Consider the following 16,892-nt stretch of genomic DNA (forward strand, 5'->3'; position numbering starts at 1 on the left):
GTTATTTGTATCAGTAGACGGTTATGTTGCGATCCATCACCGACCGAACCGCAACTGGAATTCAGCTGCGGTTTGGTCGATTGTGTTAGAAGAATAGGCTGACGGCTGCACGGCGGCGATAAGATAATATAATAATAAATCTACATACCTACCAGTTTTATAAATGCGTTATCACATTTCGTTTTCAGTTCTTTTTTGTAAGATCTAAATTTCAAAACAGTGTTAGCTTTACATTAATTATACAACAACAGCAACAGCCTGTAAATTCCCACTGCTGGACTAAAGGCCTCCTCTCCCTTTGATGAGAAGGCTTGGAACATATTCCACCACGCTGTTCCAATGCGGGTTGGTGGAATACACATGTGGCAGAATTTCTATGAAACTTGTCACATGCAGTTTTCCTCACGATGTTTTCCTTCACCGCTGAGCACGAGATGAATTATAAAGACAAATTAAGCACATAAACAGCGGTGCTTGCCTGGGTTTGAACCCGCAATCCTCGGTTAAGCTGCACGCGTTCTAACCACTGGGCCATTTCGACTCATATACATTAATTATATTCCTGCATAAATCAGAAGGTCAAAGACCTAACTTTTATTTTAAAAAAATTGTATGAGTATGAACTTTTTAAGGTTCTTTAGAATGCGACTATTTTTTTTTATTTATTTGCATTACATGATACAAAATACGAAAGTACTCGAATTATAATTTAAAATGTGGGTTAAGTTGCGTTATTAAATTAATTTATTATTTAATTAATGAGGTATATGAATAATGTAATAATAACAGCATTTAATAAATAATTGATTTATTGAATTACAAACTAAATAGGATTACTTATTAATACATGCACTTATTTTTTCTTTTTATAAATGTACTCTTTGATGTAAAAGTCCGTGAACAAAATCAGTATGAATATATTGTGGGGTAAAAATACAAACGACACCCACTTGGGGTACGCGCAAGAGGGTTCGAAGATGACGTGGCCAAAGTGAAGAATCAGCAGCAGAAATTGCAGCTGTAAAAAAAAAGTTTAGCTAAGTTTTAAGCTATGTACATACAAAATATTACCCTATTAATAATGAAGGTGGTTTATTATGTGAGTTTTAAGATTAGATTTATTTAATTATTACAAATTTTACCCGATACAGATTTGTCAGTTGTTTTATTTTTCTTTTTAAATAAGAGTCAATTGGAACGCAAAAGTTACTAGAAATACTTAAATTAGATTGTTATCACTAATTACCATTCCCTCGGGCGTTTGTTTTATAATAGTGATAATTTTAATAAATACAAAAACTTACGATTTGCAGCTGAGTTATATATTTCTTCCACCATATCCTGACCCATTCCCGCTTGACAATTGATATCAAGTAGTAGGTATACATCACGGAATGAACGATCGAGTTAATGAAACCCAACATTATGCCGTGACCACCTGAAAATAAATACCATTATTATTGATAATCCAATCATAACTGTAGTAAGGATGCTTTCAGGACAATGATGAGCCATCTGCCCCTTTGCCACCTGTATCATAAAAAAGAACAAATTGCCAGCGATGCTCTACATTTATGCTTATCGATCCAATTGAAATACAAGCAAGTTTTATTAATTGTTTGAAAATTGCGAGGGTCTATGTATATCTATAATTGTAATAAATTGTGAGCGTCTATTTTCCATACTGAAATAACCGTTTTTTATATATATTTTGTATAGGTACCCGGCAAATATACTAAAATGGCGTTTTTTTTTTCAATTTTTTAGTCTGTTTATTTGTCCCAGCTAATCTCTGGAATCACTGACAGAAAGCTGATATAAGGAGTATCTTAGGCAAAAACAATAAGTGTATTGTTAAATTCAAACGCGTTCGAAATCTCGGGCATAGCTAGTTCAATGTCAATCTAAGTTCTATTGTTTTCACTGCTAACATTCATACATTACTTATCTTACAAACACTAAGACATCCTGCATTATATTATGAACTGTAAAGAGGATTTGAACTCATATTTATCATTCAACTCGACTTCAAGTTTTACAACTTGGCCTAATCGTAAAGTAAAGGAGTACAGACGTGTTTCAATAAAAAACAAACTTAGTGATTTGGATTGAGGTATACATAGGTATAAATATTCCGGCCTTAGACTTCAAATAACCTGATTGTTTCAAAAAATCTTCAAAACAAAAACGTAATATTGTCAACATGGCCGTTGAGGATATAGTTAGTATTTAAAGAGCTGTTCCAAAAATCGTTATTGACCTATAATTTTAAAGTAAACCTCTAAAAACAAAGTGTCATGGGCACGATCATATATAATACTCTTTATTGCACTGAGAAATTTTACATAGAAGTTTTAAACATGAAATTTTTGTTTACAATGGCGGGCTTATTTCTAAAAGAAATTTCTTCCAGCCAACCCACAGCTGTAAGAGATAGTGTTATATAGCAGGTATAAATAGTGCAACATTAGATACTCTTAGTAACATTATATAAAAGAAACAATATTAATATAATATATATTACGCTTACATAAATATATATAATAGAATAAATACATATATATTAAATTATTATACTTATACTACATCTAAATACACAAATAAGGTACTTGCGGGTAACAAGGGCCACCTTATTTAAAACCAAGATATTAAGAATAATAATGAATAGAAAATAAAACGCTATTTATCAAATTATTATTCATTTCTTTATTATTTGAAAAAGTACAGTCAACACGGTTACGTTAACATAATATCAAGTACAAAGTCGTTTTTAAAAAAGCTTTCAGTGGCCCTATTTATACTTATGTAGTTTATTAAGGGCCATTTTCTAAATATCCAGAATAACCAAATAACAAAAAATAAACTATAATTACAAATTACAAAAACAATTTTTGACTTTTAAGAAAGAAAAACATATTTAAATTCACTTTCATAACAAATAAAAACAACACATGGACCTTATTAAACCTAAGTAACAAATTTTCACTTCGAAAATGTGTTTTAAACATTAAATTGAAAAGAATTATAATAATTACGAACACCTCTTACATCTCTATATATATCGACACTATAAATTAGAAAAAGAAATATGTTTATCAAACATAAGTGGCCCTTATTGGACTCACGTAATTTGTACTTTATAATAATAACGATATTACTTACTGATTTGAGTCTAAAGGAACTAAATTGAATATCACAATTCGTAAAAATAGTAATGTACGCCTAACAAGGCTTATTTTTACGATAATATATAATAAAAAATAACTAAATTGAAAAATCTAAGGTTGTCAAGTCTTATTTGAGATCAAGTTAAGTTTCTCAGTCTTCTAATTGCACATTGGACAAGCAAAATCCGTATCTTCTTTAGTAAGTCCCACGCATGCTTCATGAAACCACTTTTGGCATAATGGACACTGTCGCATATCTTCTAATCTTTCTGTATTACATGCATAACAGTACCATCTATCATTAGTATCAATTTCATCTCTACTTAATTTGCTTTTCTTCTTTGATTCTTTCACTTTTTTTCCTTTTTCGCACCTTCTAGAACGATCCTTAATGTTTACTTTTCGCCGGTGACCCTCCTTCAGATTTGATTTCCGTTGCTTCTCTATATCAGTATCACTTATATTTCTTTCTCTTTTCTTATTCTTCTCTTTATGAGTTTGCCTTTCTTCAAATAAATTTTTAGTAACAATCTGAGCTTTGTAATTAATTGCTTTACGTTTTGGGTTTTGTTTGACAATGGCAAAGTTTGGTGTTGGTATGAGCTCTTGAAATGATTTCTTTCTCTCTTGTAACTTTCTTAGTGGTACATCATCTTCAGAATTTTCGTCACTTGTGACAGGTCTTAAGCTCTTCGTAGCTTTTACATGCCTAGCAGTTATCTGCTTGATGGGAGTGCGATCTTGCTTAGTTGCAGAATTTTCATTTTCATTGTCTGTTGAACTCGAGTATATGCCGAAGAAAGACTTCGTGCCGGGTTCATTGAGCATTTTCGTCAATTCAACACTAGAAGAGTCTGTATCAGAGCTATAAATAACTGGTCTTCTTATTTCAGTATTAGTATTGTGATTCCCTGGATCAGGTGAGTCAGAATCAGTTGTACTGTAGGACACTAATCTTTTCTTGACTCCGATAATTTCTATATGTGGCTGAGACAAATCCGGTTGCAGTAAGGATGGAGAGCTAGGACTTTGATTCTCACATAAAGTGGCATCTGAATCAGAACTATCAGGCTGAGGTCTTAGTTTTGTGTGACTTTTATTAATACCTGATGGACCTGGAATTGGTGAATCGCATCGGGGGATAACATTTTCCTGTTGACAATGCCTCTCAGTAAGAACAGAAGGAGCATAGGCTTCTGATGGTATCGCCTCTGGATAGAACGGATACAAACCAGTAGATTTAAAGCCGTTTACTATGATATCATGCGTCATGCACTTCGACCAAACCCTGCTGAATATTGAATTGAAACGGGCTTTTGTAATTTTTTTTTCAGGATGTTGATACGTAAATGTTAAAACCTCTTCGTCCCAATGATGCTCAAACGATTTGTTCACGCTTTTATCTAGAGGCTGAAGTTCATGAGTAGTGTTTGAAGGCAAACAATACAGTATAATATTTTCCTTGTCTGCCGCATCAACAATGCTGTAATCTAAATGGCACGAAGCACCATCGAAAATGAGCAAACATTGACCATCCGATTTAAACTTACCCAGGTGATGGATGAAGTCAACAAATAGTGACGTAGTCATGCTTCCTTTTGGTGCCATTTTTACCAACGATCCTGAAGGCAAATTGTCGTTGTACTCGGGCTTCATCCTTTTCCCCTTAAATAGTATCATTGGGGGAATTGCGTTACCCAATGCATTTACACAAGCGGCTATCGTAACGTTTTCGGCATGTTCTTGTGCCACCATGTGCACTCTTTTTGACCCTTTTTGAGCTAAAACCAAAGGTTGATTGTGGATTGTCAGTCTGCAGCCTTTTTCGTCCATATTGTAAAGGCGCTGTGGATTATTAGCAATATCTAGCTGTTCGTAAATTTTTTTGTACTCTTGAAAGTGTTGCATGACAATTGCTTTGTTAAGTTTTTGTGCTCTTCCGGGATTTAATATTTGAACTTTGCGCTTTGATATCTCAGTATGTCTTTTTAAAAATAGTTTGAGCCAATCTTTGCCAGCTCGCTTCGTAGATTTATTGAAATTATTCGGAATATTATTTGATTCGCAAAAAACAAAGGCTTGGTGGCGTAACAATTTAGGCGTTAAAGGAAATCCTATGGATGCTAGTCGCTTAATCCTTGAAGCTAGATCATTTTCTTGCTGTTTCGTCATAATTGTGCGACGTCCTATCTGTTTCTCCACTTTGCCTGATTTCAGATGGTTTACCAATGTTCTTCTGGGTATAGAGTAATGTTTAGCAGCAGCACGTTGAGACATGACTCCGTCTTTGACAGCAGCCATAGCTGCCTCCAGCTGTTGAAGTGTCCATAGACCCCGATTTCTTTTAATGGAATGTTCCATTATTGAAACCTACAAAAATAAACGACATACATAAAGCTCATGCCAATAGTCTAGCCTCACGACACAAAGCAAAAAAAAAATGAAAAAGCCATGGCCACTCCTATCGCATTCAAGGAAAAATGCAGCAGATGATATAAGTTAATTAAACTTCTGAAAAATAAAAAATATCAGAAAAAGCCTAATAATACCAATTTATTACTATCCCCCAGGGTCAATCTTCCAAATATTACTTTTTTAATGATAGAAATTAGGACTTTGATATAAGGTAATACAAATAACACATAATAATTTACAAGTATAAAAAGATATGAAAATTAATTCAATAAGTTTAATAAGGGCCGGCCCTCGTAAGCCGCCTAGAATGTGGCTCTAATTAGACTCTTTGGCTTATTTTTTAGCAAAACAGATAAAAACACATAATAGTAAAAAAAACATTTAAGCCTTACCTTCAACAGAAGCTATATCTTCTAAATTTTACATACAAATTCCAAACCTAACTAAAAACAAACATTTAATGCATATTTTATATAATTTCTAACGAAAGAATTTTATAATAATACAACACGCACGAACACACTCGATAGTCGCAGACCTACTGTCAAGATGGCGCGTGGCGCATTGTCATGCGATACGCAGGCTAGCTTTTCTATTGGTCGTTTACATGTGTGCGTGTCTAGAAATGGATAAAACGGTTTTTTAGGATAATTTTCGACACGTGGCCCTTGTTAGACGGTGGCCCTTGTTACCCGCAAGTACCTTATTATAAATATATCTACCGTACAAAAATAAATAAATAAATAAATAAAAAAAGATAATGGTAAATTTGTCAAATTTATGAAAGTTGTGAGAGAAAGTGCTCTTTTACTCTTTTTTTAAAGAGGTTGATATTTGGACTCTTTTGGATGGATTTTGGGAGACTGTTCCAGAGATTTGCTGCACGTACCGTGAAGGAGTTAAGCAGAAACTTTGTATTACATCTAGGCACTTCTAACTCTGAAGTAATACAAGAACGTCTAGAACGTGTTGGAGGAGGAAGAAGGTTGAAACGGGAGCGAAGGTAAGCAGGAGAATTTGGATCATTAAGAATATTAAAGAGGACTGAAAGGATGTGCATATCACGGCGAAGGCGGATAGGGAGCCATTTAAGTTGAGTACGAAATGCAGATATATGGTCATATTTACGTAAGCCGTAAATGAACCGAATAGCCAGGTTTTGAAGACGCTCTAATTTATTAAGTAGCTCCTCAGTCACATCCAAAAAGCAGACATCAGCGTAGTCGAGGATTGGTAGAAGAAGAGATTGCGCTAGCATAATTTTTGTACTGAAAGGGAGAAAGTATTGGAGACGTTTAAGAGAGTGGTAAGTGTAGTGTATCCGCTTGCTAACATCATTGACTTGGGCCACCCAGGACATATTGCAGTCAATAACAAGACCCAAGTTCCTAACTGAATCGCAGTAAGAAATTGGAATCCCGTCATAAAGTAGTTTGGGGACTAGCCCCCAGTCTAGCTTGCTTCTAAGCCTGCTACTGCCAACAATTATGGCTTGTGATTTTTTGGGATTCACAAGAAGGCCAAAAGATCTAGCCCACGACTGAATAGCAGACAGGTCCATATTCAATAAATCAATAGCCCTGGGTAGCTCATCCAAACTAAAATGTCGATAAAGCTGTAGATCATCTGCATACAGATGGAAGGGAGAAGTAATAAATCGGGAAATGTTATTAATAAAAATAGAAAACAGTAATGGTGAAAGTACGCCGCCTTGAGGGACACCAGCCGTGAGCTCTAACCAATCTGACGAGGAATCGTCGGTTTTTACACATTGCTGGCGTCCGAAAAGGTATGAATGAAACCAGTTAATAACAAGAGGAGAGACGTTGACTGCTCGAAGAGTACCAAGAAGTATGTCAAAATCAACGGAGTTGAAGGCGCTGCTAAAATCCAATAGAGCAATTGCAGTGAGCTTGGTGTTATCCATAGCCCACCGCACATCCTCCGTTATCTTCAGCAAGGCACCAACAGTGCTGTGGGATGGACGAAAACCGGATTGGAAAGGACATAACAGGTTGTAAGTTGTAAGAAAGGAATAAAGTTGTTCGTGTACAATGGACTCAATGACCTTAGAGAGGATAGGGAGGATAGATATAGGACGATATTGGGACATAGAGGTAGGATTGCTGGTTTTGGGAAGAGGTATAACGATAGCCCTTTTCCAGAGTGTTGGGAAGACATTGCATGAAAGTGAATAATTTATAATGTGAGTGATCACTGGTGCAATGTCATCCAACACTGGTAGAATCATATTAAGGCTGAGGCTATCGCTACCAATCATATTACGAGATCAGGTCAAAAGGTCACACTTACTGACCTTAACTCCTGAATCATCGGACTTGTTCTTCTCGACCCAATAATATAAAAACAAAACCAAATAAATGTTGACCTTTAAGTATTACAACTCCAAAACGAAAGTAGAAAATAGTAATCCTGGATTTAGAGGACAGAGAAATAAAGACTTTATCGTGCTTTTAAGTAACATACCTACATATAAAGTTGATTTTCTTAAATACAAAATTCATAGGGGTTTGAATTATTTAAAGGGGTGAATTCAAAGTCAATTAAATATATAATACGAATCGATTTGTAACATCAGATTTTGTGATATAATATATTCAGGTAGGTTGACATCATTGCTCATAGACAATGAGAAATATTAATCATTCCTAATGTCAAAAAATGCCTCGCAAACCTGTGGAAATAAGGTGATATGCTCCTTTTGTCTGTAGTTCACTGGCTCACTCACCCTTTAAGGCGGAACACAACAATACTATTCATTACTTTTATGACGATAGAATAGAAGATTGTTTGATACCTACCCAGATGGGCTTGCACAAAGCCCTACCACAACATAAAGTATTAAAAAAAACGTTTGGTAATGGTCGCAAAATTATAATCCGTTCATTAATTACTTTTAATGTGTAAAATCAGGTAAACTTTATGTAAGGTATTTGTCATAATTATTTAAGTTCAAGAACGTATGAAGTATGAGGTCGATTTATGAAATGTCTTTGACTGAACTTTGACTTACTAATTACTGCTATTCTGTTATACAGCGGTAGCTTTTCATATAGGTCGAGGTCTGAAACGCCCTAAAAGGCATACCTAGATTGGAGATATATTTTTTAACATAACCAGGTTGAATCCAAACATCAACGTTTAAAAATTGCGTCCATAAGAACTTTGTGCCATCTTTTTTCCTCCAGTTAAAGAGCTAGGCTTGATTTAAGCGTTTAGCTATTGCCGCTTATTCAGTATTTATTTATTTATTTATTTGAAACACCGACATATTCACAAAAACACTTATGTAATAAAAGTACACGGACCAGTGCGGTGTGATACACCACTACAGGCATTTACAGCAATGAATTTTTTTGACCTTATGTAACTTGGAACAACATTTGTTTTTACCTACATAATGGAAGTAATTTTTATTTTATCGGTCCTCATTACTTATGAGGACGTCTGGCGCCGTTTTTGAACTGTCTTTAACCGCCCATGACCGCAATCACTGAACCTGTAACCTTTCGCTCAATTATATGACCTGGCCCATGCTGCTAAAGAAGCAAGCCTCGAGGTTAACACTCAGAAAGGTTTTCAGAGAAACCTAGTGCGATTACAGAATAAATGTGAATTACAATTGCCTATATATATATTGACAGGGTTACCAATGATTGAAGAATAATCGAATAATTTATTGCTACTGCGTTTTTGGCGAACTTTACCTAGCGGTATGCTTTGTGCAAGCCCGTCTGGGCAGGTACCACCCACTCATCCCATATTCTACCGCAAGTATAATACACTAAGCATTATTGTGTTTCGGTTTCAAGGGAAGGCGTGTAGAAACTACAAGCACTATTGAGGACCTAACATAGAACATAAGGTTGGTGGTGCAGTGCTGATGTAAGGGACGGGTAATAATTCTTACATTGCTATAATCTATAGATGGTGGTGATGAACACTTGCTATCAGATGGCTCATTACATCGAACCACTATATAAATCCCTAAGAAAGTTTGTAGGTAAAATTCAAGTTACGTTTCCCAGACTCACCCGGCACAAACTTTGTTCCGATGAATCCCAGCAGACACATGCCCAGGTGATGATAGACGTGGAGGAATGTTACTTGATTAAACTTCTTTCGTAGCACGAAAAATACCTGCAAATATACAAAAAAATATATTGATTTACTAGCGATCCGCCCCGGCTTGGCAAGGGTGCAGGGTGATATATACTAAATATACTACAGAATTTGTTTATTTACGACATAACGAAAAGGAAAAAAGTAACTTCTAATTTTATCAGTGTTTCTTTACTAGATTGTCCATGTATTATATACAAAAACCGACCTCTCGAATCGATCTATCTATTAACAATACCGCATCAAAATCCGTTGCGTAATTTTAAAGATCTAACCCTAAACATGGACAGACAACGGTAAGTGATTTTGTTTTTTGCTGTGTAATGATAATGATAATTAATTATGTATTGACGTATTATTTTTTTTAACAAGGTGTCATTAAACTTTAATTGTTATTATTCATGCATGAATTAAATTTGAATTTGATCATATTTTCGCTTACACATGATACACACATGCGTAGAGTTTATTCATATGTATGATGAGTGGAGGTTGGTTGAGATGAATTTATTATTTCATTGATAAAGTTTATATGTAATCAAATTTGTACTATCCCGACAATAGAACGTGCTACAGCACAAGACAATAAATTCGTATTTCGCTAGTATAAGTTTTGCGTGGAACAGCAATGATATCAACCAAATTAAGCAAAACTGAAGAGGGAAATCTATACCCATTCAATTTATAAACACAGGAATAGATATAGAGCATTATTGTTAAATTTATTTTTTAAATTAAATAGATTAAATGAAATTCAAGTAATATTAATTAAACATATTCATCCCGGCAGCGTTAAGACTCTTTTTCTTATCACAGTGGAAAAACGCGTTACTCATTTCCCGCATATGATGTTCCCGCGGCAGTGGGATGAGGGAGACTGTATGTGGGACTCGTAGGAGCCCATTACGCCTAGTGAGCTCTAGTACACCGGAGTACTCATTAAAAAACCAGACGTCTCTTCAGCGGGCGTCAGGGGATTGCTCCCTCATAATAAAAGTAAAGTAACAGCCTGTAAATTTCCCACTGCTGGGATAAGGCCTCCTCTTCCATTAAGGAGAGGACTTGGAACATATTGGTGGAATGCACATGTGACAGAATTTCGATGAAATTAGACACATGCAGGTTTCCTCACGATGTTTTCCTTCACGGCCGAGTTCGAGATGAATTATAAGCACAAATTAAGCACACATATATAGTGGTGCTTGGTTTGAACCCGCAATCATGCTCGCGTTCCAACCACTTGGCCATTTCATCTATAAAGTACCCTCATAATACCGTAAGTCTATCTTAACCTACCCTCAACCTTAAGAGGACAGGAGGCCTAGAAATGGAACACTAACAGCTGTATCAACTTCCCACTAATCATTTAGTGTCAAGTACATTAACCTCGTGACACTTTTTATGCAAACAATACTTTTAAGATATCAAAATTACTTATGTTTAATTAATCTCTGTTAAATAATTTATAACTATTATATTACCTAAAAAATGTATTATGCGTAAGAATGACAATGTATTTTTTTAATTTAAAGTATAAATAATTAAGTGTACATTCCAAACGTGAAATTATGTTCATACATTATGTAAATAGGCAGTGTTGTCACAAATATATAATAGTAAAACAAATAAATATTTAGAGCAGCCTGATTTATTACAATTGAATATATTATTTTACAATGGCTTTAATGAGCTAGGAATTGAACCTCGAACCCACATCCGGTATTGAATATTTCATAGTAACCGTTCATTTCCGAGCGAGTGTTTATTTGTGTCGAATTAAAACAATTGTTTATGAAGAGCGGTATCATGATGATATTGAAAAATAAATAATGAAGGGAAATAAATCCTGAGTAAAACGACATCAAAACGTAACGTCCAGTAATTTAAGAAGGCTGACAGCCTATTCCTTCGTTCTGGTCCAACGCAGGTTATGTTTTTTTTTTTACGAGGGCGCTGACTCGCTTTTTTAGTTTTTAATTAAGACGTGGTCACACGACGCGGTGACTGACTGATTTCGTGGATATATATGTGTCAGATTTAAATAATCTGATGTTTTTCTTAAGCTTTAAAAATGAAGGGGCGCCTGCATTGTTGATGTGTACCTGACCACCAAAGGTCGTCGAACTATTTATTATGAATTCAAATAGTAAAGAGTACAACTGTAATATATAACCCTCGCGTAATGCTCACCGTATCAAGTAAATCGATGATCTTAATGACGTAGTACAGCCACACATAATTGATGACCATCCTCTCGACTTCAGTGTCTTCGTAGTTTATTTTCTGGCACCAAATACTGTAGTATCCTGGGAGATACAGCCAGCTCATGCACTGTCGACAGAAGTATAAAAAAATATTTCAATTATATTTCAGTTACAACTCTAACACGTATATTACCTAATCATTAGGTATATTATAGTATCTAAGCGATTGAGTGGAGATACATCAGAAAAACTAGTTAAACTTTTAACTTTGTAATTACTTAATTCTCATGTCTTAAACATAGGTTTAATTTAAAAAAAATTAAAATTATTTTTTGGAAAAAATATATTTGATTTTATTTTATATTAATGTATTAATGATCAATGGTTATTAATACATAATTAAATTTCTGATTCGAAATTAAATTAAATATTTATTTCAATTCGTTGCTTGAACAGAAGCCGAAGAAGAAGACTAGGTATTTACAATCTGTAATTATAAATAGTTCAAGGTCAAAAATAAAAACATATGATATATGATAAGTATTTTAAGCAGTAGGTACGTCGATGTACGTGTTTACAATTCCATGTAAATAAGACACAAACATCCTGAATCACTGCGAATCATTCAACATAAAAGGATGAATGATGATGTATGCCTATTTAGTCGTTCCTGCTTATCAGATAAGCCTTTTAATATATCTGACCTCCCCAGTGGCGGATTTACCAATAGGCTAAGTAGGCTGGAGTCTAGGGCGGCAGATTTAGAGGGGCGGTAAAATTAGCCCAAATTTTTTATCATCTTACAGAAATAAAAAATAAAACCTATATCTATATGTATACACATTACGTCCGTAATATGTATACTCGTCACTACATAGCGGGTTGGAAAAATAATCTAGTAACTGACAGAAATATCACCTAGTTTATAATCATACTAATAACGTGAAAAAACTGATGTAATGAGGACGATAGAACACAAATCGTAAATGTTGCAAAACAAAGTGGGAGCGGCAAAAATTGAATAGCCTACTAGCGGTAAATTTGTAAATCCGCCACTGGACCTCGCCCCTCAAGTGCGAGGAAAGTAGTAATATCATTCATTTAAAATTTCATTGCCCTATACATAAACAATGGGTATAAATAGGTTGTTTTAATATGCTTGTATCAAAGTCTAAGTCACAATCAGATAAACATTCCAATAGTTTTCTGAATGATATATTTTAATGTAATGAATAATTAAAATGGCGTTTTAATTAATTTAATCATTGATTAAGAATCTTGGTGATCTTTGATCGATCGCTCATGTTCAGACATATCGAAAATATTAAATTGATGATAAATTAAAGTTATATCCAGGCTTATAATACAATATGCAGGACTTTAATGTATTTTTGTGTATTAAATAACAAACTACTTGATTAAAAAGTCATACAAAAATCATGGCATACTGTGATCTTTGTAATCCTTAACGAACGTGCTATTCTGCGGACAGACAAAGATCTTCTCTCATTTTCAATTGTCATCATCCATTTAAATGGATAATTAATAATAATATGTACATAGGATTTTAATGTATTGATTATTTTTGTGTATTAAATAACAAAACTTGATTAAAAAGTCATGCAGAAATCGCGGAAGAATGTAATGTTTGTAATCCTTAACGAACGTGCCATTCGGCAGACAGACAGAGGTCTTTTGTCCCTTTCTATGTCATCAACATCCGTTTAAATCGCAACCCTTGAATTAGGCGTAAATTATTATTTTACCTCAGGGTTTGTTTTTTTTATGGTATAGGTTGGCCGGCGAGCATGTGAGCCCCCTGATGGTAAGCGGTCACCATCACTCATAGACAATGACGCTGTAAGAAATATTAACTATTCTTTACATCGTCAATGTGACACCAACCTTGGGAACTAAGATATTATGCCCCTTGTGCCTGTAGTTACACTTGCTACATTGTTGTTGAACATTCAACACTAACGTCTAAAACACCAGCTTTTTAACAGTGTTCACTAGTCCTATGCTTTGGCATGGTTTATAAAATTTACCAAGAGTTTATTTAAGACAACAAACCCAGACAATAAGTTCCATATCACCAGCGTAACTGATATTAATAACAAAACTTCATCCATATGACTTAAAACAAGCGGGTTACTGAGAAAATCCATTGATTTCATTAATATGATTAGTGTAAATGAGCCTAAGCCTCCTTCCTTCCGAACTATACAACAGAGATCCATCACCCCATTTAAAATTGTACGAAATTTATGGCATTCTGCATGGTGACATTTGCGAGCAACATACCACTTAAGGTTACTACGAAATGTGCGGAAATCCGCCGTGTGATATTTGATCTCTACTGATGTGTTTGGTATTCATATTGTAAGGTAGTCTTGTTGACTTTGATTTACAAGAAATATCTGTTTTTAAGTTATTACTAATAAACCCGTCAGTTAACTCAAAGGCATTTCTACTTCTAGATATCATGTGTACAACCTACAAAATCTTAAATGATTAGAATCGATTCTGCGAATTTTACATGACTTAACAACTATTAAGACACTATTAATAATTTATGTCCAGCATTTACCTTAACTGAAAGAGCTGAGATGGCCCAGTGGTTAGAACGCGTCCATCTTAACCGATGATTGCGGGTTCAATTCCAGGCAAGCACCGCTGATTCATGTGCTTAATCTTTATAATTCATCTCGTGCTCAGCGGTGAAGGAAAACATCGTGAGGAAACCTGCATGTGACAAATTTCATAGAAATTCTGCCACATGTGTATTCCACCAACCCGCATTGGAACAGCATGGAGGAATATGTTCCAAACCTTCTCCTCAAAGGGAGAGGAGGCCTTTAGCACAGCAGTGGGAATTTACAGGCTGTTGTTTTTGTTGTTGTATTTACCTTAACGGTCATGAGTGCTGATAAGAAGATCTGGACTAAGTTGTACACTATAATTGTGTTCTTTAACTTGTACGCCGGACGATTCGCCATGAACTGCGGGCCCCAGGAGTGGACGAATCGGTGGTACAGAAACATTATTATACATATCGGTATCGGCGTCGATACCAACCAGAAGCTGTTCGTTCGTGTATCTGGAACAACATCATCAAATATTAACAAAAAATAATTGGTAATTAAACTAAGAGAACGTTTTGTTGTGTCGTGTAATCAACAAAGCTTAAAAATTCAAAGAATTAATGGCTTATGCCATTTCTTATCCTGTCCATGTGTAAACGGCAGTGGTGGACGTTTACCATCAAGTTAACCAATTGTTTTGAATCTTCTAATCTCAATTTAACAAGTTTACTATCACACTTTGATTTTGATAATAGTCAATTTTGTTTTTAACCTAAATTATCATTTGTTGATGACAGGTGATACCGTAACAGGTAACCAGTGGGCGTTCAATATTTTATCAAATTTGTAACTAGAATTTTACTTTCTATGGCTACGAAACCCTTAGTGAGTCTCACGGAGAATTAGGTACAGACGGCCTTTTACAAATATTTCCTTCCTTTCTCATAAGTATTGTTTATGAGATAACTATCTGAGAAATCATTTGCTGTTTTTATCGTTTTATTCAACTTGTCAGAATTGCCAAAATCAAGATGCTAACCAAACTTTTTATTTATGATGATCAACCTTCAAATCCAAAGGTCTTAAAAACCAGCGAGGCAGTTCTCACGCACTAACGTAATATATTTATTTAATTATATATAATATAATAATAAGTTATCTATGAAATTTTAAAATATGAATAAAATATTCTCAACGATATCTTTCTTTGTATTAAAACGTGTTCACAAATGTCTTGAATACATTAAAACTGGAGTAGGTAATCTTTGACCTGACTCTATTGTTATGCAATGATCTTGAAAGCATTCTTACCTGCCAGCTCATCGTTTATGTAGCGGTAGTAATGTGTCACGTTGTCCAGTATCGTCCCCATGTTGGTTGTTTATCTGAAAAAGTCTAAACTATATTTAATCTGTTCAAAAGTATATGTATGTGTTCATGAAGTTTATAAACAGATTCAGAAATATAAATAAGTCTACAATAGTCCAGATTTATCCACTAGCACTAGATAATAAAATTAAAAGTGAACTTATATTTGTTCTGATACATTCTCTAAACTTCATATTGTCTTCAATTTTATCTTAAATCTACTTATTAATTAGTAGATGCATAAAATTACCTCGGTTAATTAATTTAATATTCATTCGTTCGCATCTTAAATCATTGAAAAAGTAATGTGCCTTAGATTTGGATAAATAAAATTGATCTATTTGTAATCTTAAAAATTGCGGATTTAATTAGTAGTTAAATTCGCATTTTATTTATTTCAACCCTTCACGTTTAAATATGTTTGTCTTCACTTGACAAGAGTAATTCCCGAGGTAGTGGCTTAACGGAGAATAAACGTTAGAACAACTTTCTTAATTTCTCAATTATTTTTTTATGGTAGACGAGCAAATGGCTCACTTGATTGTAAGTGATTACTACTCGCCATAGACATCAGCACCGTATTTTTTTATTATTTACACCGCTAATTAGCTTTAACTTTGAGAACCAAGATGTTGTGTCCCTTGTGCCTGTAGTTACAGGAGCTTACTCTATAAGAGTCCATTTAGGGCCATACACTATTCCTAACCCTGATCAACTGCTTCGATACCCTGTTCATAGTCTCCGTCAAGCTGATTATAAATAAGCAAGTGTAACCACTTCTACATTGAATTAAGATTTTTGACTTTGTCTTTGATGAATAGAATCTTGAAAATGTAATTCAGATGTTATTTACTTAATACAATTAAGATATAGTACATAGTGTATATCGTTAATTGGTATGAATTTAATCGATATTGTTACGTCATAGTGTCGGAAATCTATTAAATAAATTGGCTAGTTTTTTCATCGTATTCGAATCTCAATCGATCGATTTATGACATCAACTAAAT

At 34.4% G+C, this 16,892-nt stretch overlaps 2 protein-coding genes across 2 annotated transcripts; both read right to left on the minus strand.

Annotated features, from left to right (window-relative positions):
* Positions 1 to 798: 798 nt before the first annotated feature.
* Positions 799 to 15,907, minus strand: LOC124533181 (elongation of very long chain fatty acids protein AAEL008004-like). The gene is made up of 6 exons (XM_047108352.1): positions 15,826 to 15,907; positions 14,839 to 15,029; positions 11,916 to 12,056; positions 9,638 to 9,743; positions 1,305 to 1,438; positions 799 to 1,018 (listed from the first exon to the last, which is right to left on the minus strand). The coding sequence occupies exons 1-6, from the start codon at positions 15,884 to 15,886 to the stop codon at positions 854 to 856; spliced, it is 798 nt and encodes a 265-aa protein (XP_046964308.1). The 5' UTR covers positions 15,887 to 15,907; the 3' UTR covers positions 799 to 853.
* Positions 2,732 to 5,564, minus strand: LOC124533180. Its single transcript, XM_047108350.1, has one exon. The coding sequence runs from the start codon at positions 5,526 to 5,528 to the stop codon at positions 3,327 to 3,329; it is 2,202 nt and encodes a 733-aa protein (XP_046964306.1). The 5' UTR covers positions 5,529 to 5,564; the 3' UTR covers positions 2,732 to 3,326.
* Positions 15,908 to 16,892: the final 985 nt, after the last annotated feature.

This window comes from Vanessa cardui, chromosome 10 (genome assembly GCF_905220365.1).
Source record: "Vanessa cardui chromosome 10, ilVanCard2.1, whole genome shotgun sequence".
Lineage (NCBI taxonomy): Eukaryota > Metazoa > Arthropoda > Insecta > Lepidoptera > Nymphalidae > Vanessa > Vanessa cardui.

Excerpts from the sequence above, each read along its gene's own strand:
- LOC124533180 (XM_047108350.1), bottom strand. The coding sequence starts at position 5,528 with ATGGAACATTCCATTAAAAGAAATCGGGGTCTATGGACACTTCAACAG.
- LOC124533181 (XM_047108352.1), bottom strand. The coding sequence starts at position 15,886 with ATGGGGACGATACTGGACAACGTGACACATTACTACCGCTACATAAAC. Across the intron at positions 15,030-15,825 it reads CATAAACGATGAGCTGGCAG|ATACACGAACGAACAGCTTC; the intron begins GTAAGAATGCTT and ends ATGTTGTTCCAG. Across the intron at positions 9,744-11,915 it reads TCATCGATTTACTTGATACG|GTATTTTTCGTGCTACGAAA; the intron begins GTGAGCATTACG and ends GTATATTTGCAG.